The sequence below is a fragment of the Amphiprion ocellaris genome, chromosome 21 (genome assembly GCF_022539595.1).
Source record: "Amphiprion ocellaris isolate individual 3 ecotype Okinawa chromosome 21, ASM2253959v1, whole genome shotgun sequence".
NCBI classification, from domain to species: domain Eukaryota; kingdom Metazoa; phylum Chordata; class Actinopteri; family Pomacentridae; genus Amphiprion; species Amphiprion ocellaris.
The window spans coordinates 6316898-6342132 of record NC_072786.1 but is presented as its reverse complement, the minus strand read 5'-3'; the positions used below and the strand labels follow the sequence as shown (position 1 = coordinate 6342132).

At 40.7% G+C, this 25235-nt stretch overlaps 3 protein-coding genes across 6 annotated transcripts; 1 reads left to right on the top strand and 2 right to left on the bottom strand.

Moving 5' to 3' along the window:
- Positions 1-573: 573 nt before the first annotated feature.
- lmod2b (leiomodin 2 (cardiac) b) lies at positions 574-6306 on the bottom strand. The gene is made up of 6 exons (XM_023290246.3): positions 5684-6306; positions 4999-5436; positions 3575-3835; positions 3049-3258; positions 2414-2851; positions 574-980 (listed from the first exon to the last, which is right to left on the bottom strand). Exons 1-6 carry the CDS (start codon positions 5957-5959, stop codon positions 954-956), a joined length of 1650 nt encoding a protein of 549 aa, XP_023146014.1. The 5' UTR covers positions 5960-6306; the 3' UTR covers positions 574-953.
- A 2488-nt stretch (positions 6307-8794) lies between these two features.
- On the bottom strand, positions 8795-15857 carry asb15b (ankyrin repeat and SOCS box containing 15b). 3 transcript variants are annotated; one of them, XM_023290245.3, is made up of 14 exons: positions 15760-15857; positions 15384-15492; positions 15195-15247; positions 13620-13751; positions 13354-13518; positions 12380-12486; positions 12133-12271; positions 11868-12039; positions 11301-11461; positions 10695-10839; positions 9619-9774; positions 9357-9459; positions 9112-9265; positions 8795-9026 (listed from the first exon to the last, which is right to left on the bottom strand). In XM_023290245.3, exons 2-14 carry the CDS (start codon positions 15488-15490, stop codon positions 8857-8859), a joined length of 1764 nt encoding a protein of 587 aa, XP_023146013.2. In that variant the 5' UTR covers positions 15491-15492; positions 15760-15857; the 3' UTR covers positions 8795-8856. The 3 variants fall into 3 exon arrangements, 2 of the variants coding, with proteins under 2 accessions (XP_023146013.2, XP_054862253.1); XM_055006278.1 differs by having other exon boundaries at positions 11340-11461; XR_004848967.2 differs by lacking the exon at positions 8795-9026 and having other exon boundaries at positions 9125-9265; positions 9615-9774.
- A 515-nt stretch (positions 15858-16372) lies between these two features.
- Positions 16373-23495, top strand: LOC111581874 (uncharacterized). 2 transcript variants are annotated; one of them, XM_035957242.2, is made up of 7 exons: positions 16373-16728; positions 17698-17805; positions 17914-17970; positions 18062-18220; positions 18495-18633; positions 19064-19164; positions 21545-23495. In XM_035957242.2, the coding sequence occupies exons 1-7, from the start codon at positions 16717-16719 to the stop codon at positions 21707-21709; spliced, it is 741 nt and encodes a 246-aa protein (XP_035813135.1). In that variant the 5' UTR covers positions 16373-16716; the 3' UTR covers positions 21710-23495. The 2 variants fall into 2 exon arrangements, with proteins under 2 accessions (XP_035813135.1, XP_023146021.1); XM_023290253.3 differs by having other exon boundaries at positions 16379-16728; positions 18495-18654.
- The last annotated feature ends 1740 nt before the right edge of the window (positions 23496-25235 follow it).

Genomic DNA, 25235 nt, shown 5'->3' with positions numbered 1-25235 from the left:
GATATAGAAGAAAATGAGCCAAAAAAGAAAAAAAAATATGACAAATATAGAAAAGAAATTAGCAAAAATTATAAAATAGAAGGTAATATTAAAAAAAAAACCAAAAAAACAACTGATTTCTGTAACAGTGGGTTTTACAGGGTTAAGTATAACACAAAACAGGTCCGTTATATTATTACCCTGCATTCAGTGAGCTTAAACAAAGGTTTCTTTTACTGTTTCAATGTGTTATTTCTTCCAACTGTAAAGTGCATTATGTCGAGCAGCTTTTAAGCAGCCCACAGCTTTTTATTTGATGCTGTGAAACTTTTATTTCACATTGATGTCACAGTGACTCTATTCCTTTCTTTCTGTTGTCACGCATTGTGAATTGTTCAAAGTGCGCAAAAAGCCCCGCTCTAATGGCTGCAGTGGGTGTCCTGTGAATGTGTCGGAGTGGGAATATGCATCAGTGGCGCTTGACCAGAGCACTGACTCACTGATAAAAACAACTCCATAACAGCTTGACCCATTTCTTTCAAATGGAGCTCATCCAGTTACCGAAGAATAAGCAAACAGTTCTTGGAGGAGTAGTATTGTAAACAGCAAATGGCTATATTTAGACATTGAAACATACAGTAGCTCAACCAACAACAGGTCATATTTACAATTTTACAATTTAGAAAACTTATTCGTAAACAAATCTGTCCACTCGTTTTTAAAACCATCATACAAACACCATCTTCTATTGTGAGTAAAAAATCGGAAACATTATTAAAATGTAAAGCTGTCGGTACGGCAGTGCAAATTTCCAGTATATTTAACTAGAATTCAGGTTTGCCTCCTCTGAACACCCATGTTTTCACCTTTCGTCCTCCAGTGGTGTCGTCACTGTTGGTCACTCCGTCATGATCATTATGCAAACTCCACATTCAGCGTGATATAAAAGATGATGTTTTGTATTTCTGCTTGCATTATCGGAGATGATGTGGTACTTCCACCTGGAAAAGGACAATGAGATGTTAGTTTTAAATACAGGCCAAACAGCAAATTTAGGAAAGACAGGGAGATGAGTCACGAGTGCATCAAACTACTGATTTCGAAGACGTGGCCACAACAGTGTAGTTTTGAAACCACATTTTCCATGTAGTGGCTTCTTTTTAAATAGTAAAGTAGATTTATTGTCGTTAATTTTCTCTCACCACATCACTACATCCGGATGCATTTCAAACCTCGAAATCCAGCTTTTTTTGTTGTGTATGCATAATATCCGTGTTGTTTTGTTGGTTCCTGCCGTGGCAACATGTTGTATCTGTTTTTATCAAGCAGCTCCAGTGGACAGTTTCTATAAATATCTGCACTAAGTGGCAGGAATTTCACAGCAACAGGAGGAGACCCCGCTATCTGAGGGCAGAGACGATTTTCCACTCTAACAATGTAACGGACTGTTCTAAACACTGCGAGGATGATACTTATCTGTCTTTACAAAGAAAAAAAAGGAAACACTTCAAATATTAACATGCAGATGTGTGTTAAATTACAGCATTGTTCTGATTATTTCTGTTCCTGTGTCTCGTTTATTGATCTCCGGGGTGAAAATACTTCACTAGCTCGGCTGTATTTTGGCTTTTTCCTGTGTCTCTGGCTGTAGAAGCATTGTGATTATAGCACAGTGCTAACCGGTGGCCTCTTGCCTGCCTTCCCTCTTCACTGTAGAGTCGGAACAAACCATGTCAGCCTCAGAGATGACTCAGACTCCGCTGACTCATGGTCATCCTCGTCTAAATTAAACTCCCTACTTTGCCTTTTGGAGAGGCTCTGCAGCAATTTTGCATTAAGTACTTGTCTGATTGCGTTTGAAGTATCTGATCTGATATGAGTCCTGATAGTTGTGGACCATAAAGTGAACCTGATTACAGGTGTTAGTAATTTCACTGGTATGCGTTTTTCTGCTCAAGAAACTCTATGCTGTGTTGACTTTGGGGTCCACTGTCAAGCCAGAGCTGATTTGTGGCCCTTAGGGATATGCAGAGTCGAGGGTCTCCGTCTGAGGGGGTATTGCTTTTGAGTAAGGGTTTTTAAGTGTCAAACCAGATGTTGTAATTCTATCCTTTACCAGAGGGTATAAAAGCAACCTGATTTCTTTGTTCAAATGGGAGATTCATATTGGCTGGGAAACTCTCCACAGGCAGACCATGGTGCCTGTTCAGATGCTGTCTTAGTTTTGTAATAAATTATATCAAAAACGTAACAGTGTCAACGGACGTTTTCTTCACCATCTGCACATCCTTGAGGCCTAAGAGAAACTACGACAAGTTTCTGCTCAGTGTTTTTGCCAACCTTTCACACAATCAGGCAGTGTTTTACCTCCGTCAGAAAAAGGATGTTTGTCCCACACTCTTTTTTCGAGGACTAAATTTTAAGTGTCCCTCACCCGTCTCAGGTTGCGGAGGCTGCTGTTGCGGATGGACTCCATCAGCTGATCGTGGGCCGACCTCATTGGTGTGGACGGCCTGCTGCCCTCCTCCCCCCTCCGGTCCACCGACACTGGCCTCAGTGCGCTCTTCAGCTCCTTCAGGATGCTGCTCGTCTCCTCCTTCTCCTTCGCCTTCTTGCCCTTCTTCCCTTTTGTTTTCGCCACCTTTTTGCTGCCGGCCTCGTGGGCCTTGATGACCTCCGCGATCATCCTCGTGGGCTTTTTCTTCTCCCGCTGGGGGGGAGGTGGCGGTGGAGGTGGGGGAGGAGGAGGAGGTGGCGGCGGAGGTGGGGGAGGAGGTGGAGCAGGGGGAGTCTGTTTTTTAGCCGTGTCGCTTCGGGGCAGTTTGGGCGAGGACCAGGGTGAGCTGTAAGGCGATGAAACAGGCGTTCCTCGCTATAGATAGAAAAAAATGAATAGATCATTACAAATGTGTGAAAGAAAAGTGGAATAAAAGCAACTTTTTTGGAGATAAAGGTGTGCACTTTATCCACGGAACAGCTTAGCATTGTTTCTCACAGAGGGAAAGACTCAGAAAACAGTGATGGAAAACAACAAGGTAGTAGAATGTAAGTAGTAGTAAAGCTGCTAACCAGTGCAGTGGTTCTGGGGTAAACAGCTCCGTCTGGTTGCCCCTGCTGCTGCTGCTGCCTCTGCTCCTGCAGACGTTTCTGTCTCTGGCGGTCTTGGTTCCTGGTGAGGATCCCAGTCATGCTCATTCTGGGACCAGGGAGGTTGAACTGGTAGCCCAGTTTGATCAGTGTGTGGTTTTCTCTCAGAATCTTCACCATCTCCATTTCTACCTGTTGGAGGTAGTTGCATAGTTACTATCATGTCTTTGGAGCTTCAGTGGAAGGCAACTAGAGACCTCTTTTTGGTTCTTGAAGGTGTTTCACCTCTCATTAAAGAAGCTTCTTCAGTTCTTCTTCTTAAAAAATGAAGAAGAAGAACTGAGGAAAACTTCAAGAGGAAGAAAAGGGACGTCCAGTTGCCTTCTACTAAAACTTCAAGCATCATCATGTTGGCTGAGAATCTCCACAGATAATTACTGTCATGGTGTTGTTAGATTATGAGAGATGGGTTTGATCGATTCAGGAAAGCGAAGGGAAGGAAACCAACCTGTCCTCCACACATGTGCCTCTGGTTGTGGAACCGAAGTTCAGTCAAAGTGTTGTTTCCTGGGAGCGCTTGAACCAGCGCCATCACTCCCTTCCCAGTCACATAGTTGGACTCTATATTCAGACTGATGATGGACGAGTTCTCCCTCAGCATCTTAGCGATGGCCAGAGCCACGGGGTCATCGGCTCGAGTGTTTGCGAGGCTGAAGACTCTCACATGAGTGTTGGACCTCAGAGCCTCAGCAAATCGGATGAGAGTCTCCTGAGGCGTAAATTAGATCATGTGAGAACTTCTCAGCATGAAGGCATGTGGAAAATAATTGTAACTGTATCAAAGAAGAACAAATACCACAATGAAACTGGTTGAAACAAATGACAGGACGATTCTTATCACTTGACAGCCTCAGAAGTAGCAGCACCACAGAGGTCAGAACATCCCTGCAGACATTTGAGTGGGGCTGGTGTTTAGCATGTTGACAGAAGGGCGGCTGTTCCATCCAATACTAAAATTAGCCATTACTTGCCATTGAGTAACTACAGAAAAGTCTCCAGAAACCTTGTTGAAGCTATTAAGTGAAGATAGCTTGTTTTAGTTGGGTTTCTTTTCTTCATTTTCCAGCCACAGGAAGTGTTTGGAACAATTATTTAACTATGGCCTTGATTACAAAACCACAGCGAGATGTCTGGTTCTAATAACATGGCATGGCGTACAATCAAATGTTACTCAACAAATAAAGAAGGGCGTTTAACCTCTGTACCGAAACATAACAACTGTATTTAAACTGACAGCAAATCTACTGCTGGACATTACTGGACAATGCTACTGTAAATGTTATGTTACATTAGTCAGTTGCTAGAAGTGGCTGGTTTTTATGGTATTTAATACAATATTAAAGAGTTTTTACTTTGTCGAGTAAATGTATTGAACAAATAATATGGAATGGTCTTGATTTTAATCTTTAATCGGTTCGTTTTATATATAGTATTGAGGAGTCTTAACTTTAATATTTGTATTAGTTAGGTACACTTATGTAATAAATATTATTGTAGAAACTATAACCCAAATATTTAATTTATTCAAGTACATTTCTGTTTTCTAAAATATTCTAGAGTTTTAACCTTAATATTTAATTCAGAGAGACAAATTTATATACTAAATAAATATCTTGTTAGTTTCCACATAAAGACATGGTAATTGTTTGAAAACATATTGAACCCTGGTATTAGCTTAGTATTAGCTTTTAGTATTAGCATAGCTCCCTTAATTATGTCTACATTCTGCAAAATTGAACTAAATATGAAGATACATTAAGTTGTTGACCACTAAAGTTTCGACATATCCCTCCACTTCCTGGCTACATGCTATAACAGGCACAACGGCAAAGATATTCCTAAACAAAAAATGTGAAAATTTCGTATTCGCACCTGTGAGATGTCATCAATATTGTTGAGGTTGACCTCTGTGAGTTCGGGGTCGTTGCTAAGGGCTCGCTGCAGAGCGTCGTCGACAACAGTTGGGTTTCCAGTCGTGTTTGGGTCGACAGGTGGAGGAGGAGGAGTCAGTCTGAGAGGCTCCGCCCTCTGAGGCCTCAAGAGCGTCAGGGTGTTGACCCGCGACGTTAGCGGTCCTGGATCTTTTGTGGGTTCAGGTTTTAATTTATTATCCTGTTCCTCCTCTTCATCCTCTTCTTCCTCTTCTTCTGTTACAGGTTCCTCTTCTTCCTCACTTTCCTCCTCTTCTTCTTCTTCTCCTTCATCTTCCTCCTCTTCCTCCTTTTTCTGCTCTTTCTCATTTTCATCATCTTTCTCTTCCTCTTCTTCACTGTTTTCTTCCGTCACACACTCCTCTTCTTGCTCTTCATCCTGTTTCAATAAAATCAGTCGGCTTCAAATGTTAGACTACAGTATTTGTTTTGTATGAGGCTTGTAACAGGTATCTCTGAATACATATGATTTGCACTATTTGTAATGTTTTTCCTTTTAGCAATTAGGAAAGTTATGTAAGCTTCTTTGAGTAATCTGGTGAGTCCAACTGATACAGCTTCAAACACTCGTGCACTGCCTTTGGCACACTTTACAAATTACCCAAAAGAATCAAATTATCACTGACCGGTTTAGGGCTTCCTCCTCCGATCTCGTCCTCCAGCAGTCTGCGAGTCTCGTTTTCCCAGTACTTCATGAGGGCCTCTCTGCTGAAGGTGCCCGTTGGGGTCTTATCTGTCTGGTCTCTCTGTCTCAGTCCGATGGGTACGTTAGCGTCAGGATCGATGTCGGCCAGCTCCTTTTCCAACTCAGCCAGCTCCTCGGGGCTGAGGGAAGCCAAAAGCTCGTCCTCGTCGACATCTTCGTACTTACTCAGCTCTCGACGATAACCAAAACAGCTCATGGTCAAAGTTTGATAAGCACGAACAAGTCGGAATAAAACTAACTCAGATAGAACAGTTCTTGATTTTTGTGTGATCTAGTGTAGAACCCAAATGGAAGCAGTTTGACTATTCCAACGATAGATATGATCCACCACGAGACTTCTGGAGGTCTTAGGACATTTTGTGTCATTGGAGTCTGCTCAAAATGTTTCTTGCCAAAAGAAGATGCTTGGACATCCTTGATCCAGTCCAAGTCTGATAAGAGTCCTCTCCGGTCTGATCCAGATCGGTCCTGGCTGGCCAGGTTTATGTGTGAGCCTCTGTGTCCTATCCTTTCTAATCTCCCCAGCTGCTGTTCAGGCCTTAAGAGAGGGATCAGAGGGGAACGCACTAAAGTGTGGGCCTCATGATGCAGCGTCTTTTTTTGGGAGGCAATGCTCAGTGAGGCAGAGCTACAAAAAGCCAATGAGCTCAGAGACCGTGTGGCCTGTCAGCGTGGCACTCTGTCACCACGACTGGAGAGGCTTTGTTCATGGCCAAAAAAGACCAACTGGGCCCAACAGATATGCAGAACAAGAAAGATAAACATAATGTATCGCCTAAATAATGGCAAAAACGGAAGAGGTGTCATCGTCCTTTGTTACGTTTTGTTGATCTGGATGTTTCAAAACTCCCATAACTTTGTAGTTTTACATATGGAGCAGGGACAAAAGCCTGATGAAGGTGTCATTTGGGATTTAAGTAAAATGTCTCAACAAGTATTGGATGGATTACCACGAAGTTTGGTATGAACATTAATACCCCTCTCAGGACGCCTTGTAATGGTGATCCCTTAGCGTGTCATCTACTTGGTTTTAGGACTAGACTTAATAAGTACACAATTCTGGTCTGATATCAGTAAGTTGCCAATGTTATTTAGCCTGAAGTATAGTCACATAGAGCTTGGTCGTGGACACTTGTTCACATACTTTTACTTTATTTGATATTTTAAAAGGGTTCAAAATGGTGTGAAATCAGAATTATGTTAAATAGCAGCTGGTGCTAAAACATTTTTGAACGGGTCATGGTTTTGAAATGGTGGATTGTAGGTTCAGTCAGCCAAGTTATATTTTCAGTAATACACTTTCCGTTTAAACTGGCCTCTCCTGCACTTCTGGTCAACTAGCAAGCAGATGAGCAGTGTGAGAATTGGAACTTAGTAGTGAGTGTGAACAAGATAAAGAATCACAGTAAGAACTGGATAAGCACCCAGAAAACGCTGTAGTCTTCCAAGGTTGCTCAGTCGTATCATTTACGACAGCTGAAATCTTTAAGAAATTCATGGATCCAAACTATAAGGCGCATAACTGTCAAAATCTAATCACTTGGTCGTTGTGTCATTTCTGACCTTCCCTGGAAATTTCATCCAAAACCGTTAGTCCATTTTTGAGTAATGTCGCGAAGAGACAAACAGACAAACCAACACTGATCGTCACATAACTCTGCCGAAGCTCCACCTCCTTGTCAGATTAATGAAAACAATACTGATATGCTACTGATACCCAGACAGCTGCACCCACAAGAAAATCTGAAGCAACCAAATTGAGAGCAGCCTCAGGTTGCCTGTTTTTTGGTTCCCCTCACGTATGAGACGATACGATTCAATATGATAAGCTATTAATTCAGCCCAGAGTGAGGAAATTTGCATTGTTACAGCAGTAAAAGGGAAAGTGCAAACATATAAGAAATGTAAATACAAAAATAAACCAAAAACATTCAGCTTGTCCAAATTCCTCTGAATGTATAACTAACAATATTGCATATATCAATGGTATTTCATTGACTCCTTCAGAAGTATGTATATGTGTGTGTGTGTGTGTGTGTGTGTGTGTGTGTGTGTGTGTGTGTGTGTGTGTGTGTGTGTGTGTGTGTGTGTGTGTGTGTGTGTATGTGTGTGTGTGTGTGTGTGTGTGTGTGTGTGTGTATGTATGTATGTATGTATGTATGTATGTATGTGGTTGACCATACATCCAGAGAGAGAGAGAGAGATGAACCAACTACAATTTTAAAACTACTTTTAATAAATGCTGACAGACCTACCAGAGAAGTAGTACAACTAATCAGTGTAACATGATTAAGTAGCCTTTATTCTCTATGTATTTGAATGTATTTGAAAGGGGGTGGTGTCACAGCTCCCCACATTTACCAGCTACCACTGATCATGTCAATAGACTAGTGTGCAGTAATAATACATCAGGTTTATGAGGAAGTTAAAAATAGCTGTTGCATTACAGAGTTTCTGTGGGTTGATCACTAGATTGTAATCAGACTCAGAAGTATTGTTCTGACACACATTGAGAACAAAACACTCCAATTGCTGCTTTGGTCATTTAAACCTCAATCATTAAGCCCAGCACTGCATTCAGATCCAAAAGACACACAGGTTGTACACTTTGAACTTTTTAAGAAAAAATAGCACTATTTATTACAAAATAATAAAATACTCTAAAAAAACATATGCTTTATTTAAATAACAGTATTTTTACACTTTCAAACCTTATATTGACTATACACACTGAAAAGCAGCAGAGCATGACTGCACTCTTGTCCACTAATATGAGGGTTTTCACTTCATCAGCACAGTTTGTCCTCTTCTGAAGCCTGTAAAGGTTTGTACAAACTGTGCTTGATTGACATGTGTGTTCATGGTACTTTTACAAGTTTGAAATGCAGTTCAGAACATAACTAGACATAGAACGAGGGCCAAAGCCAAACAGCAACACAGAGTTACTGTTTCTGTCCAGATGGCATGAAATCAGATTGAGGAAAGAGAGATAAAATGTGTGGTCAGTGTAAAATAAATACTGAGGACTGGCTTAATTTGATTAGTGCTGCTTTATAATGAGTGTTTCAGTCACAGCGATGAATAAAATGGGTTTCATGTAGATGAGAGCTCACTGTACAGGTCGTACTCTCTGTAAGTCAGATACTTTGTCAGTGTGGGAGGGAAAGGAAAAGTAGTCGTGGCTTCAGGGTCGTTCAGCGTCTTCAGGCTCATTCGACTTCTGATCACCAGGCGACACAAGTGCTGCAGAGACCGAGGCTTACCTGGAGACACACATAATTGTCAGCTATTTAAATCAGAAATACCTTATTATGTATGCTTTATATGTTCTTTTCATGTATCTGTTACTCAGTATTTCAGAAATCTCCTCCCACTCCGGCCTCCTCTCCAAGATTCTTTGGAGATGAGAACAGATGCTGACGTGACTGACGTAGTCCAGGAGCATCCTCACAACGCTGCCCACCAGATGTGTGAGCCATGACACCGAGACAAACTCGCAGAACTGAAAAAGAGAGCAGATTAGGTGTGTGATTAACTAAGTGTAACTACTGGCTCTTGACTGAGATGATGGTTCTGAACATATCGCCTCTTACTGAGATGATCTGAGGTTGAGTGTAAATCCGGTATGCTTGGTTATGAAGGTCAGTCCAGGAACTGTCCATTCCTTCACTGTTGCCATGACCACATTGAAAACACCTAGAAGGTTGCAGAGATGAAATGTTAAAATATTTAACATATCACAAAGAGTAACATGGAATCCAACATCAGAAAAACTGCAATACTTTGCTACCACTTCAAGTCAAAAATTGATTTTTAGCACATTAGCACTGGTAGTTTTACAGCAGGTTTACGTGCTTATGAGCTTGATATCCGCTGTTGAGCAGCAGTCGCAGCATGACGGGGTCTCTGAGGCAGTACTGCAGGGCTGTGGGAAATACTGTGTTGCTGATCACTCGGAAATAACAGTTGACCTCTGCTCCATAGGACAGCAACAGCTGCACCAGCTCATACCTGGATATGGACGGAAAGGTTATATGTATATATACAGTCGTGGAAAAAATTATTAGCCCACCTTTGTTTTCTTTAATTTCTTGTTCATTTTAATGCCTGGTACCACTAAAGGTATATTCCCTGAAGAATACAATGAACATGACAAAAAATGCAGCTGATTCCATAATACTTTATGTCCTATTTGACATGCTTCAGCTTAATTGTATTCCCAGGGTATATATGAGGTCATTTCATGTCATCAGCAGCACATGTAAAGGTCTAGAGTGGTTTCCTGCCGACATTCAAGTCGTAGCACAACTCAGAAGTTGTCAGCTCTTGCTGAAGACAATGCTCCTTGCCACACAGCAAGGTCAGTTAAAGCCTGGATGGAGAACCAGAACATTGGAACCATGCCTTGGCTGCTCAATCATCAGATCTAAATCCAATTGAAAACCTGTGGAAAATCATCAAACGCAAAATGGAGAACCACAAGCCCAAAAACAAAGCAAATTAGTTTGAATTTGTGCAACAGGAATGGGCTGCTGTGACAGCAGAACAATGTTAGAAGCTGGTGGAGAGCAGCCAAGATGCATGGATGCAGTCATCAGAAACAATGGTTATGAATCAGTACTAACTCCTGTGTGGATCATGAGACTAAAACAGACAGAAAACATGTAATGCCTAAAAGTACTGTTTTTGGGAGCACAATGCCATAGCTACTGACGGAAGAACTGAAGTGGTTTTGGTTATCATCAAGAAAACCATGGAAAGTGTCTAGATATCAGCTCTTAAATTAAACTCTTATGAGCTTTTTTTCTTGTTATCATTATATTTGTCCAAACAAATGTTCCTTTAGTTGTATCAGGTATTGAAATGAACAAGAAATTGAAGAAAACAAGAGTGGTCTAATCATTTTTTCCATGACTGTATCTACCACTCACCTCTCAGCCCGTATAGCAACCAAGATGCATCGTAGTGGGTCCAGGTCAGTTTTTGCTCCAGCTGCCAGTAACATCTCAGCGCAGGTCGCATCCCCGTTGCAAACAGCAAAGTATAGAGGAGACTTCCTTAGATCTCCATAGTTCTCTAGAGTAAGTCAGTTAGAAACTGGATTATAAATGTAAATTATTGTTGTCTAACATAACAGGAAACTTCACTCTAAAAAAATCTTTCTGTTGCTGCTGCTGTTGCTTATTATCTACAACCATTTACTCTACATAGCAAACATTCTTTTCTATTGATTACACTGCAGAATGTAAATCAGTTTGCAGAGATTTCATACTTTGTCTTTAGATAAACATCACACTGTACAATCAGTTATCTTTGTTCTCGGGTCAAAGGTGCATTTTTTTTTGTACTGGAATGTCACAAGCAGTGGTTTGTGGCGCTTGTCAATAATGGTTCATGCCAGGATCCTTCACAATCAAATACCTAAAAGACTTTATTAGAGTTGCATACATCCACCTTTGCATTTACTAAGTGTTCATACTTGATTCTGCGTGTTTTAGAAATACACAGAGTTTGTACATATCCAGCTGTGCTCCTACCAGAGATGTGTGTATCTAGCAGGGCATTCACATCAAAACCTTTCTGGATAAGCAGCTCCAGACATTCGACCTGTCCTCCGTCAGCTGCAGAGTGGACGGGACTCTGGCCTGACAGTCGGATAGCTCTCTTTGTGGTGATGGGGATGAGAGTCCTCAGGGCTCTGCAGAAAGAGGGAGTGGGAGATAAACAGGAAGAGAGCAGCACCAGAAAACACAAAACAGGACAGAGAAAAATGCTCATTAGATTGTGGTTTGAGCTACAGTGTTATTAAGCAACAGAACTGAAAAACACTAATAAACAGAAGAGTCTTTGTGCAGATGAAAACACTGAAGGACTGTGAGGTGGAGAAAGAGAGAGAGAGAGGGACATATTTTACTCTACAGTTTGTTAAATTTGGCAGCAAAATAAGAGGGAAAAGAATTTTAATTTGTCTTGAGCATTTTATTTTTTATTTTGGGAACTGGAGTAAGCTTCCAGCATGAGAATATTGCCAAATCCAGCACGTCAGAGTGACCGGCTGCTCATTCGGTCAGTCACACAGCTTCAGAACATGAAGGTTAACTCACAGTATGTGTCCTTCATACGCAGCTCTGTGGATGGGCAGCTGGCAGGCGTAGCTGGCTACATTTGGGTTGGCTCCGTGCTGCAAAAGCAGCTTGATACAGTCCAAGTTTCCAGATCCAGACGCATCATACAGGACTGTGTCTCCGTTGCTGGCCTGGGCGTTCACATCACCACCTAGTGGAAGGCACAGAAAATACTGATGAGAGTGAGAGATTGAACATGTACAGTGTTTCCCAAAGAGTTTCTCAAATCATTCCAGGGTGTTACCATGCTGTATGAGGATGTCCAAAGCTTCAGCGTTGCCATGATCAGCTGCAATCCCCAGAGGCGTCACCCCATGTCCGTCCCTGGATGTTACTTTGGCTCCATGTCGAAGCAGCAGCATGAGAATAGCTGGACAGCCCACCTGGTCCAAGAGACAGCAGGCAAGTGAAAAGAATTGAGAAAAGATGGCAAAAAATAAACAAAAAGCAATTTTTGCTTGAATGTTGAGTGTTAACGAAGCACTGTTCACCTTTGCAGCTTCATGGGTCGCCGTCCATTTAGTGAGACACACCTGCTCCACAAAGGCTCCGCCCATGATGAGGGATAAAACCATGTCGTATGAGCTCCGTCTCACTGCTACAAAATGTAGAAAGTAAAAAAGCATTAACCCTTTATCAGGCAAGTGATCGTATTTGGTAACTTCTGCACTCTTTAGTATGGTGTTGCTCTCAGTGAGGTCAGCGAAGATCACGCTACGTTACAGCACACTACATCATGGCATTTGACCAATCAGCAGAGGTCTGGAACATATCAAACTTTCTCTTTTCCCCAAAATTGGAAAAAGACGGACTTGCGGCTCAGTCCTCTTCCATATTTGAGGTTGAAGCATCAAAACTAACCATGGTTAGTTGACAAAACATACATTTTACAGTTGAGTAGTTGTGCTAAGTGATGACATATACAGATCTTAGAATGTTTTTTGTTTTTTTTTTACCACTAACGGACAAGGAACCATATATGGGAACTTCACTGACCTTGAATTTCAACATGAAAATTTAAAATTTTGAAAAATGTTACAAAAGTGAAAAAATCTTATGTCCTCCAATAACACTCTGGGAATAAAATTTTGAATTTCAGAGCATTTCAGTGAGTGCCCTTTAAAGGGTTAATATTGATGAAGAAGTTACAGTTAGACATCCAGTTAATGATAGAAAATAGGAATTATTAGAAAATGATTTGCAAATATTTGAAACTAGATGTGCAAAGTAGATGATTTGTGGTTAAAACAGACAAAGGACATTATATAATGCAGAGTCTCAAACTGGCCAAAAGCTGGTTCAATTTATAAATAATAATAATATCAAGTTTATAAAGTATTTCATGTAATAATACATTGTCCTAAAGTGTCTACTAATAACTCTGTTTATGGATGTGCTGTTAATGAGGGATGAATGAGCGCACGAGTGACTAACTGTGTGCGTTGTTTGTGTTGTGTTGTGCTACCGACGAGCAGCGGAGATTCATTCCTGCCGTTGGTGTTGTGCGGTGAAGCTCCGTGCTGCAGCAGCATCCTGACGCCTTCCACCCGGTTGGCCTCGGCTGCCAGAGTCAGGGCCGTGTCCCCCTCCTCCGTCTGCTCCTCCAGCGTCACATCTGTGGACGTCAACACTGCAGCAACAACAACCACACCAGGAGGAGTAGATATCAGTCCACTGCTGCTGGGATTCTAACATGAAAGGTGTTCATCCAACTTTAGTTTACTCTCTCACCCTGCAGCACCACATGCAGGATCTCTGGCCGCGGCTGCACAGCTGCTGCGTGCAGAGGCGTCCAGCCCCTGCCGTCAATCTCTCTGAAGGCAGACACGCAACCTGACAGCTCCTGTAGTGCATCCACATCACCTGTGGAGACACAACCGAGACACACACAGGGAAACGTAATATTCACGGACAGTGAGTTCATCCCTGCAGATATGAAAACATGTGAACCTGAACCCACGTAATACCACGTTTGTGTTGAAGTAGATAGACTGCTGAAAGGTCCCATACGGTGAAAATCCTTTTTTGTTGTGTTTTATGGTTGTTATAAACTTGGAGGTTTAAAGGAGAAGCTGGTAAGATATTCATCCATCCATCATCTATACACCGTTTAATCCTGACGAGGGTGGGCTGGAGTCTATCCCAGCTGATTTAGGACGAAGGCAGGGGATACTCTGGACAGGCTGGCAGTCTATCACAGGGCTACACTTAGAGACAAACAACCAAGCACGCTCACAGTCACATCTACGGACAATTTAGAATCACCAATTAACCTCAGCATGTTTATGGACTGTAGGAGGAACCCAGAGAACCTGGAGAGAACCCGCGCTGCACACTTAGAACATGCAAACTCCACGCAGAAAGATCCCAGGTGCCCTATTTGGGACAGGAATCAGGGATCTTCTAGCTGCAAGGCAACGGTGCTAACCACCCCGCCACCTTGCAGCCCTTGGTAAGACATGAAGATGTGTACTTCTGACATTCTGCCTTCTGTGCAGCTAATGTTGCTACCATTCACTTTAACTGTACGCTCACAGGTCAGAGCTCTGTGGAGACTACAAAGCAGAGACATTCAGAGATGGTGGAAATCGATTGGAAACCAATAAGCAACGACTGGGTGAGTTCCTGTGCTTCCATGTTGCCTGTTGTGCTTCAGTGCAGCTCAGTCAGTATTCATATGTTACCTTCTCTCCTGCTCTTTGTGCTCACATAAACAGTATTTTAACACTGCTGAATTCCCAATTAACTTATTCTTGTTTACAAATGTTTTAGTTTCTGCTGTCAGACAGCAGAATGAGATTGAAATACAGCCTATTAAGACTACATGTTACCCAGCCGTCACTTCAGAGCCATTTCCTAGCTGCCCCTCTGCACCGCTAAGCTACTGATTTATCACCACAGCGCTGTCGAACAAACTCACAAAATACACGAGTAAAAAACAAAACCTGTGTTCCGGTCTGTGGTATTTCCATGTAAAAGGATCACCTAGAGAGCATGTTACAAGCCTACTCAGTCGCATCTATGTTGCTCCACACTGTCAATCTACAGACGCAGAGAGAGTCTTCTTCCTGAAGTTCACATGGACAGCAGACACTGAAACTGAAACATCCCCTTTATAACAAGACTAAAACCAGTTGTTTTACAGTTGTGATAAAATGAACCATCTTTGCAGTTTTGAGCCTAAAAATTGAAAGATAAATTGTGGTGAGGTGAGACTGTAATTAGCTCAAAATAGGCACAATATGGGGTCTTTAATGTCGCTCATAATCCCAAATCACATGCACAAATATTAAATAGACACCATACCTTTGTGAATGGCTGCCATTATCTTCATAAAGTTATCACTGTTTGCTTCTTTCCTAATAAACAAAAGTAGAATAGTGTGTCAAAGTAAAGCTTTTATGCTAGAAACACATCTTTTATAACATTCCTTTATTCCTCATCAATAAATCAGTGGCACCCAAAACTTTACAGACAGTTCAGACTCTTTCATACCTGTTTGTTTGTACTGAACACGGCAGCTTGTAGGCATCCTGAATGCTTTCTCGAATGGCAAACTCAATCAGGTCTTCATCTATACCCTCCTGTTCAACGTCATCCATTTCTACATGTAGACACAAAATGGCAAGCAGGCCTTCATAAACACTTTTTTACCTGCATTTGTTCTCATAAAATAGGAGTTTGGTGCATAATTAAGTATAACATGTTGTGTATTCTTTAAACAACCTTCACTGACGAGCCCCATGCAACTTGTTTATCAGTATCGCCACAGTACATGCTGGAAATGCCATCTGAAGTGTTCATGCAAATCTGACGTGACACCACAGAAATTAAGTATGCATTTTTTGTTGGTCGATTCAGTCTTTCTCACCTGCTGGTCTGAATGAACGCCCTTGAGCTGTTTCTCACGCGTGCAGCCTGAGTGAGTTTTTGTTTTGAGGGGGTCCTGAGCTGTCTGGGGCTTATTTTTAGACGTGACCTGCTTTAGTTGACCTGCTCACAGTGTCACGTTTTCACTTCCAGCTCCAGTGAACAAAGTACTCCTTCCTTGATTGCCACACAGTGTCTTCATTTAAATCAGATCATTCAATCACATGTAAACAAAACACACATTCCTCCTAAATGCCTTCATTTGCATTAAAGAGTCAACATTCCTACAGTGTTCCAATGCTCCACCCAGCAGTATTTACTTACCATTTTCTAACTACTCTTCGGTAGTTTCTGAATCTATCCTTTGGGACTGGTATTGATAGGATAATGGGGATCAGTCATGGATAATGGCTTTTGCATGGCTTCAGTTTGGAAGATTGTACACAAATCTATACACATGCAGTCAAACAGTAATAAAAGACATGCATCTTTGAGCCAAATATTTAAAAATAACATCACAAGGACTGCAGTTTATCAGATAAAACAACACAGAGCATTTTTTGAGCATCCGAACCACCTTTCATCTTCTCATTTTCACTTTTTCCCGGCAACAGCTTGGGGAATAACCTTGACATATTCTAAGCGAAATATTCTCCCGAGAGAACAAGCACCCACTTTCTCCTGACGAACAAATTGATACGTGGGAGTTTTATGGAAAACTCTCAGACAGCGTCAGTGTGTGACATAATGACTCAGCCTGTAGGCGGCCTCTCCACCACGTCAAAAGACTTTCAGCAGTGTGTCTGAAGTGAAAGCAGACTGCCGGCCCATCCTCAAGTTTCACTGCACGCTTGGACACTACACACATGCAAACACACACAGAGATGAGCTCTGCCTTTGGACAGAAAACACAGAATTTCATGCGCTGGATTTGAGAAACCTCGGATTCTTGCTCCATATGAGGAAGAAAGTAAGTCATTTTTTTCTTCCTTAACACATTTCCTCTGAATGTGTTGCAATGCTGATGTAGCTTTTTCCCACTTGTGTTGTGCTCGTTGAATAGCAGAATGTTAGAGTTTATGTTAATCGGAGTCCTTTCAGCTGTTTATTAGCAGTGAAGTGTCATTGTATAATTTCAGAAAAAGCCTCTTCTGTCTTTCCTGTGTACCCTTTTTTCCTTACAATGAAATAATATTCCAACACTTCACAGTAAAATGGCCAGAAAAGAAGCTAAAATATAAATACTCATGTTAAAGCAGGCTTCCTTTGTGGCTGCATTAAGTGGAATTTTAATTTGTTAAGAGGTCCACAGTAACTCCCCCATACGCTGCTGTTGCTCTCTTTTAAAAGGGGTGACAAGACATTGTGGTAAAAGGGGTAAAAAAATAGATTTTTTAAAGTGTTTGTTAGGGTAGAATGCATCCAAGCAGTTACATATCAATCTATTTGCTTAATATTCTCTTATTTGAATGATTATGTTAAAAGTATTGTAAAAAAATGCTATTATAGCCTCTTTTACTGTGCAATTAATCACCTATTTGTAGTCAATATAGCACTGCAAATGTTAGAAAAGCAAACATTTCAGGGCTGGAACCTGTTTGGCTTCTAAAACTATCACCCAAAAATAAATCCACATTATAAATCAGTAACACTTCAGTGCATCCGCTAATCGATTAATCGACTGCAGCTCTTTTTCAGATGCAAACTCAAAGGTATTTCTAGTTACAAAATGTCTTATTTAACAGTGTTTGTGCGTAGAAAAGACACCAGAAGCCTCACCTCTACGTGGGGGAGGAAAGTGGTTGTGCTGTCCTATACAAAAATACAACCGCCTGTACCCTCAAGCAAGATACTGCACGCTTTTATCGGTTATTTTTAGAGATACTATATCTGATGGAATGTAAATACACTGTGTGATGTTTGTGTGTTTTACCTCCAGATCTTGAAAGCACCTTGCCTCTTCTTGAGTCTAATAACAAGTCTGAATCTCTGCTCTGGAAAATTTGGAGCTCCAATAACTGATGATGTGAGCAAGCTGTCAATATTGGTGAGATGCATATCACGTTGTTGTCACTCTATCTCCGGTTTATGTATGCATGTTAAGTAATTGTTTCTTTATAACTCTGAGATCTTCCATCCCATGTTGTCGTTACAGAAGCAGAATATTCCCTCCGATTATGAGATTCCTGTTAGCTACATTCCCAAAGAAGTGGTATGTAAGAAGCAATGTGAAGCAGTCAAGCAGAAAATAGGGGACTCTTTACATTTTTTATCGAATTAAAAGTCCATTTTTTTTTCTCCAGGCTGGCACGTGCTGGGTGGTATTAAATATCTATCCTTTGGAGCAAAGTCTGCGCAAGCTGGCCAACATGTTCGGTGCCATCTCCTCCAACAAAGAAAACATCATCGTCTTCATTGCGATGCTCAAGAGTTTACGCTTCACCTTCGACCACGAAGAACTGGTGGGTAAACAGCAACTTTTCTCACTCTATATAAGCTTCTGTCTAAGTGCAAAAAGGTTTAAATTAAATTTATGCATGTTTGTGTGGTGATATTTCAAAAAGGTTAAAGTCTGATGAGGATAAAATCAGATTATGTGTCTATCAAGCACTTAGAGAGACAGCAAAGCTCTGTCATTCAGTTTTAGGCAGCAGTATGTAATATTCTGGACATTCAGGGACTGCTTCCTGTATTTAATTGAGTTATTTAAGCCTGGCTTGTTGTCTGATCCCTCAGGAAACGGCGATGCAAGTCTTCCAGTGTCACTATCAGGAAGGCAGCTTACTGTCTGGTCTTTACTTCGACTACATCAAAGACGTCTTACAATCTGCCGCTCAAGGAACATCCGGCTTCTCATGCAAGCCGCCGCCATGCGGTAATCCCCAACACACACCAGGTACATTATTTATCTGCATGTAAATTGTTAATTTTTAATGTAAAAAGCTAAAGGCAGCTTAAGAGTTTACAAGAGGACAGATATTGATTTAGGGTCAAGGACACACAGCTGTGGAACCTTGAACACACATACAGTTCGTATAGTTAATGAACCTACATGATCATTTATAGCAAGTTTCATGTATCTCGTAGCTGCTATGTAGGTTTTTATGCTACTTGACATGAAAGGTAACAAATGTGCAGATGTTTCATTCAAATAGTCATTCTCTGCCTATGACTAAGCTTGACTCATACCTCAGTCCTCCCTTACAAGTTCAATAAATAAAGATCAAGGGCATCAGCCTGCCTACTATCATATTTCTAAGGTGTAACTGTAGTCAGTAACATTTCCGATAATTTCCCTCCTGCAGGGAGTCAGGAAGAGAATCATAGTTACAGCTGGTCCCGGAGATCTCCTTTGCTGCTGGTTCTCATCCCCTTCATAGCTTGTGTTGTTCTCATAGTTTGGCTGGTAAGTAAGCAAATGATTGACTTTTCCCCTTTAACCCTGTGTGAATTTACTTTTCCTGTGGAGACATTAATAATTAATCCTGATTGAATTATCTAGAGTAAAATACAAACACAGGAGAGCTACGTAATGAGCATTTTTAAAAACTGGACAGGCTGAGTGATCACAACTTCCTTAATTTGTTTCATTCATTTTCAAATAGCACCATCATCAGGTCAAATATTTCATTTCTCTGCTTTTGTTGAAGCCCAAATACCTGCAAAACTGGTGGCGTTTTTTTGTATTTTGTGCTGCTTAGAAATGCTAACATGCTGACAAACTAAAACATAATGAAACATCCCTATTTGCAGGTGCATAATCATTGTAAACCTCGACATGACAATGTCGAGGTGCTTTAAATGAAGACATTACAAAATCACGTTCTAGATCGAAACCCAGCAAATCCAAAGATTCACTTTGAGCAACCTCTTTGGCGACAGTAAGAAGAAAAAAAAACTTTAATAGAGAGAAATCTCCAGCAGAACCAGGCGCTGGGAAGGTGGCCATCTGCCCCGATAGGTTAAGGTGAGGATAAAGAGGGCAAGGAAAATAAGTAGACAGAAATGAGACTAACTCCAAATATGAGGATGATAACGCTTTGAGTTTGGTGAGGTCAGTAACTAGACAAAACACAAACTTCAGCAAAGACAAGAGAAGTTAGTGACACACAGTGGTGGCATACAGATGTACAAAACAGGAAGGAGAGCAGAGAAGAGGTGCAAAATCTCCCCAACAGTCTTGGCCTAAAGCAGCATAGGGGTGTTTGAGGGTCACCAGAGTCAGTAAGCTTTATCATCAGGCAGAGTTTAAGGTCTAATGAACCCAAACTGAGAGCTGATTCCACAACAGAGGAGCCTAATAGCTGAAGGCTCCACCTCCCACTCTGCTTTTTGAAACTCTATGAACCACAAGTAAACCTGCACTCTGAGAGCGAAGTGCTCTGTTGGGATAACACGGTGTAATAAGGCCTTTAAGTTCCGATGGAGCTCGGTCATTAAGAGCTTTGTATGTAAGGAGGATTTTAAATTTGATTCTAGATTTACATGGCACCAGTAAAATGAAGCTAATATGGAAGAAATATGATCCCTACTGCCAGTTCCTGTCAGTACACTAGCTGCAGTGTTTTGGATCAGCTGGAGGCTTTTAAGAGAGTTACTGGGACATCCTGATAAAAAAGAAATACAATAATCCAGCTTATGCATAAACTAGATTTTCAGCATCACTCTGAGACAGAATGTTCTTGATTTTGACATTATGCAGGTGACAGAAGGCTGTGCTAGAGAAGTCTTTTATGTGTGAGTTAAAGGATATATCCTTTGTCCATAAAATAACTCCAACTACAAAGGGAGTGCTGGCCAAAGCAATGTCATCTAGGGTAGCTATCTGGTGATAAATTGGGTTTCTGAGGTTCTTAGGGGCAAATAGAATAACTTTAGTTTTATCTGAAGTCAGAAGAAGAAAATTCCAAGTCATTTATGTCTTAAAGATATGCTTGAAGTTTGAGTAAATGATTTATTTAATCTGGTTTTATAGCTAAATACAACTGGATGTCACCTTCATAGAAATTAAAGTTCATGCAGTGTTTCCTAATAATTGCCTAGCAATGTATAAAGTGCAAAATATCGGTCCTAGCACAGAACCCTGTGGAACCCCTTAACTAACTCCATAATTAACTCCTTCACTAATAATAAATCCTTTGTTAGTTCAGCTTATTAAAATCAGTACACTGATGCTAAAGAAATACAGACTTTTTTTGTGGGGCAGTTTTTTGTTTTTGCTGCTTCACTGAGAATATTGAAACACAAGTATTGCATTATTTAGGCAGATAATTGCACATATGTACAAATGGTCAATAATACAAATTCAAAAACCATTAACAGCTAAACCACAATGAGTACTTTTTGTGGCTTCTTGACTGTTATTTTTTTTGAAAACTTATTTCACTGTTAATTATTCAGCTAACTGATCAAAGAAGATACTGCCTATATATCATGAACTTCTTATCCACCAAATTTTCTTTTACCTTTTGTGCTCCCTTTGAAAAGAATTATCCATGGTGCTAAATTTACCCCAACCTCACTGACTCTTGTTGGTCCCAGTAGGTAAGTCAAGTGAAGCCTGCTTGATAATGTGCCTCGTTTCAGTGACCACTTCCAGGAAGAAAATTGTTACAAAGTTCACAACAGCTCATTAAATATTCAGGAGAGGTTGATGCTGTTAATGCAAAGAAGCCCACTTCTGAGATTTAGGCTATTACGTGTCATTTGTATGATAAACAGGACAGACAGAGGAACACTGTTCAGGTTATGTGTGCTTTTCTTGTTTTGTTTTTTTTTATTTTTAGGTCAAGTCTGGAAGGCGTTTACCGATGTGCAACACTGAAAATAGCCAAATGGCACCTTCTGACATGATCCCAACTGTGTCTATCTCCATCCCACTTCAAACACTCGCCCACGCCGCTGACACTCAGCCGGCAGGGGAGGCAATTGCCGAACATGAAAGTGGATGAAGCGTGATTAATAAAGAAGGGAAAGAAAATTGGACAGCAGTGTAGCAACTTCCTCTCCAGGTTGCTTCTGTTATTGGCAGGAGCCTGCTGGATAAACGAGAGCGGTCTGAGTTCACCGACCAGAGCTGCTGTGCGAGAGAAAACCCACCTGCTGTGAAGGCACGTGTGTCACAAAATTACCCCACAGCACTTCTCTTGGAGGCAAGAACTCTCTGCATAATAGCTGGTTATCTGCCAAAGCGACTGGCAGTGAGGTGCATAAGTTACCTCGACCTTTTCTGAGCTTTTGTTTTTTGCGGTCACTCTGAAGTGGTGTCCTTCAGGGTGTCGTGCTTCAGTTTGGTCAAATCAGAATGATATCACACTGTGTGGAGGACTTTTTGTTATACTCACAACTTGTTGACTCTCCTCTGCCTGCATACTGAATCCCTACCTGCTCCTGTGTTCTGTTTTCTACTAAAATGCATTAGCAGTATATGTAAAGAGGCACATTCCTGTCATTACTGTCTGCAGAGCAACAACTGAAGCTGCACTTTCTAATGCAGCCTGTCCTGTTCTTCTCGTTGACATTATTATGATCTGTCATCTGTCACAAATTACAAACCCGCTAGTCACAAACAACACGCTGAGCAGTTCAACAAGTGTCCTACTTTGTGTATCAAAGATCTGACCAGATGGCAGATAGCCATCGCCAGAGGCACTTTGAATTCGCTCATTGTGTTTCAAAGCTGTTGCCCAGTGATCTATAGCTGCTGCTCGGCCACAGAGAGTGTGTTCGAGTTTTTAATGCCTTATTCACCGAGTCAATCATGTTCAGTCATGAGAACATGACTCCCCCGAGTGTGAGCGCTCTTTAACTGTATGTGTCGAGAGCGAGGACAGGCAGGACGAGGGGAAGTGAGGCAGATAGGGACAGATAGACGGACGGACGGATGAGCTCAGTGAGAAGCATAAGGAGGGCTTGTTCTCGCCACAAAAGAACTGGCCGTAGGCTGGAGGAAATGCCAGTTACAAACACGGTTGATGTCCACAGATCTCTATGAATCAACAGGCTAAGAATCTCTCCAGACCGCAGGCTATGTAGCCTCATCTACAGGGCCTGGTTAGTAGTTCAATAACAGTTTTCTGTATTCAAATGATTTACTTCCAGAACATGAAATATGGATGTATCTTTATTGAAATGTTTGAAATGTTTTACTGTTGCAGACAAGATCCAAAATTTTGTATGGTTTTCAGTTTTATATTTTGTGAAAATGTGTGTTTGTATTGTACATGAGATATTTAAGTTATTTTGTTACAGGATGAACCACTCACAACGTGTAATGATTTTTTTTTCTAACAGTTGCAGACCTATTCACGCCATGAATGTACAGGGGGTAGACAAAATACTGTGAACACACAAGAGAAATGAATCATCATTACAAAAAATACTACAGCGGTTGGCCACATTTTGTCAGACCCTAATATGAAATGTTTTCAACTCTCTGTTTCTGTTTTTTTGTCTCTATTGTTTTTGACTTTTCAGTCTGAAAAGATGAGTTGGGGAAGATATTTTTGTCACATATGACATGTTGATTGTTGGACGTCTCTCGTGGCTAGAGTTACACATTTATAGCAGTTTTTATTGTGAGGTTGTTGTTGTTTTTTTGTTTTTTTTTAAAGAAATATTGATATTGTTTTGTCAATCCCTGCAAGGGGCTTATGAGCAAATATTTCCATGTTGTATGTAAATTATGGTACTGTTTGTCAACACTGTAAAACTATATAAAGCGTGTTGTTTCCTTCACATTATTGTCATTGAAAAAACAAAATTACAGTTCAAATTTGAAAAAAGTTGGCTTCAAAACAGTCAAAATGTCATAATAGGATAATTTATTAACATCAGAGCCATTAACATCAGCTCTAAAGAATAAAAGGGTGAAAAATTCAAGCATTTTATTGGTGGGGTGCAGCAGTGAAACAGCTCAATGATGCACAGGAAGTATGCTGGCAATGAATGAATAACATTGCATATAGAATACGCGCATTTTCCCAACAGAACTACACTCAAACGACCACAAAACCACAGCAAATGTTAACAAGATATTAAATCCATAACTGCATCAGCCACTCCTTTAACCGGAGGTCAACACCAGCCTGCGGCACTGAAAAGTTACTTAGTGGGTTTGCTGCATAACCTTCCATGTACTACAATAGTAAAATTTATTTATAAAGCACTTTCAGTCAAAGTGCTGTTCACAGAGATAAAAACCAAAAAAAAAAAAAAACATCAGAAATCTACAAACAAATACAAACATACTGAACTTAGATCCAGCAACAACAGAACAGATGATGCCTCTGAGTCAGCAGTTAAAAAATCATTCACCACTTTTGTCAGCGCTCTTTCTGTGGAGTGATTCGCCCTAAAAGCTGACTGAAGAGGCGCAGAAAGATTATTTCATGACAAATACTTCAAAAGCTCATTTGAAACCACTTTCTCAAAGACTTTTGACAAAAAGGAAAGGTTTGAAATGGGCCTATAATTAGTTAGGGACTCAGCATCCAAGTCAGGTTTCTTCAACAAGTGTTTAACAATGGTGGTTTTTAAACAATCCGCAATTGTTAAACTCCAGTGGAAAGTGATATTTTCAAGATATATAACACATCAGGGTATAAAGGTTCTATCCTACTAGGATTACAACAATGTAAAGCAATAAAAATATGACATAAGCAGCACTTTGTTTGTGAATTTAACACAACACAATAATCTCAGTAAGCACAGATAAACACAGCTAAATATTACAGAGATTACTGCCACTATTCCTGGACTTTTATGACCCTGTATAACAGAAATCTGCTATTATCAGACTCACAGTTTGCTACACATTGATAATCTGTAATATAAAATCCTAACAAAATCCATTATTGCATAAACATTTAATACTTCAGGGTGAATATTGGCAAGTTCTAATACTCAGATATATTACTACATATTCATATTATTAACAGAGAGACAAATGTTAAGAGATGGTGACAATGGAACTTTTGGGGAATTAATAGATGTATTCATATACAAATGATAAGTATTAGTAGTTCAATAATAACCTGAGGGTCCAATAATGCAATTTTTCTAAAACACATCTCTAACAATGCCTTCTGCCTACATCCAGCTGCTGCATAAGATGTGCGTTATTTTCATCAGCATCATTTTGAAAATGAATGCACAGCTGTGTAACAAAATGCCATGATAACTAAGTTTATCTAACGTGATAAAGCTGCTCTTTTAAAGGACGAGGGCAACAGTGGTCCTGAGTTCTCCGTGGCTGATCAACAACAGCGGACTCCTTCATTCCTCTAATGTGCCTCAGTAGTGGGGTTAATGACAAACTTTTGGGATTTATGGGAGCTGTGTGTTTACAAAGTTCGAATGTGAACAAGAAGATATCTTACAGCGTGCCAAATATTTTTTGCTGGAGGGCCAGATTCAGGCCACGGGACGCTGTTTGCCCCACACTGAACCGAAAGCTGTCATCTTTTCTGTACTGAG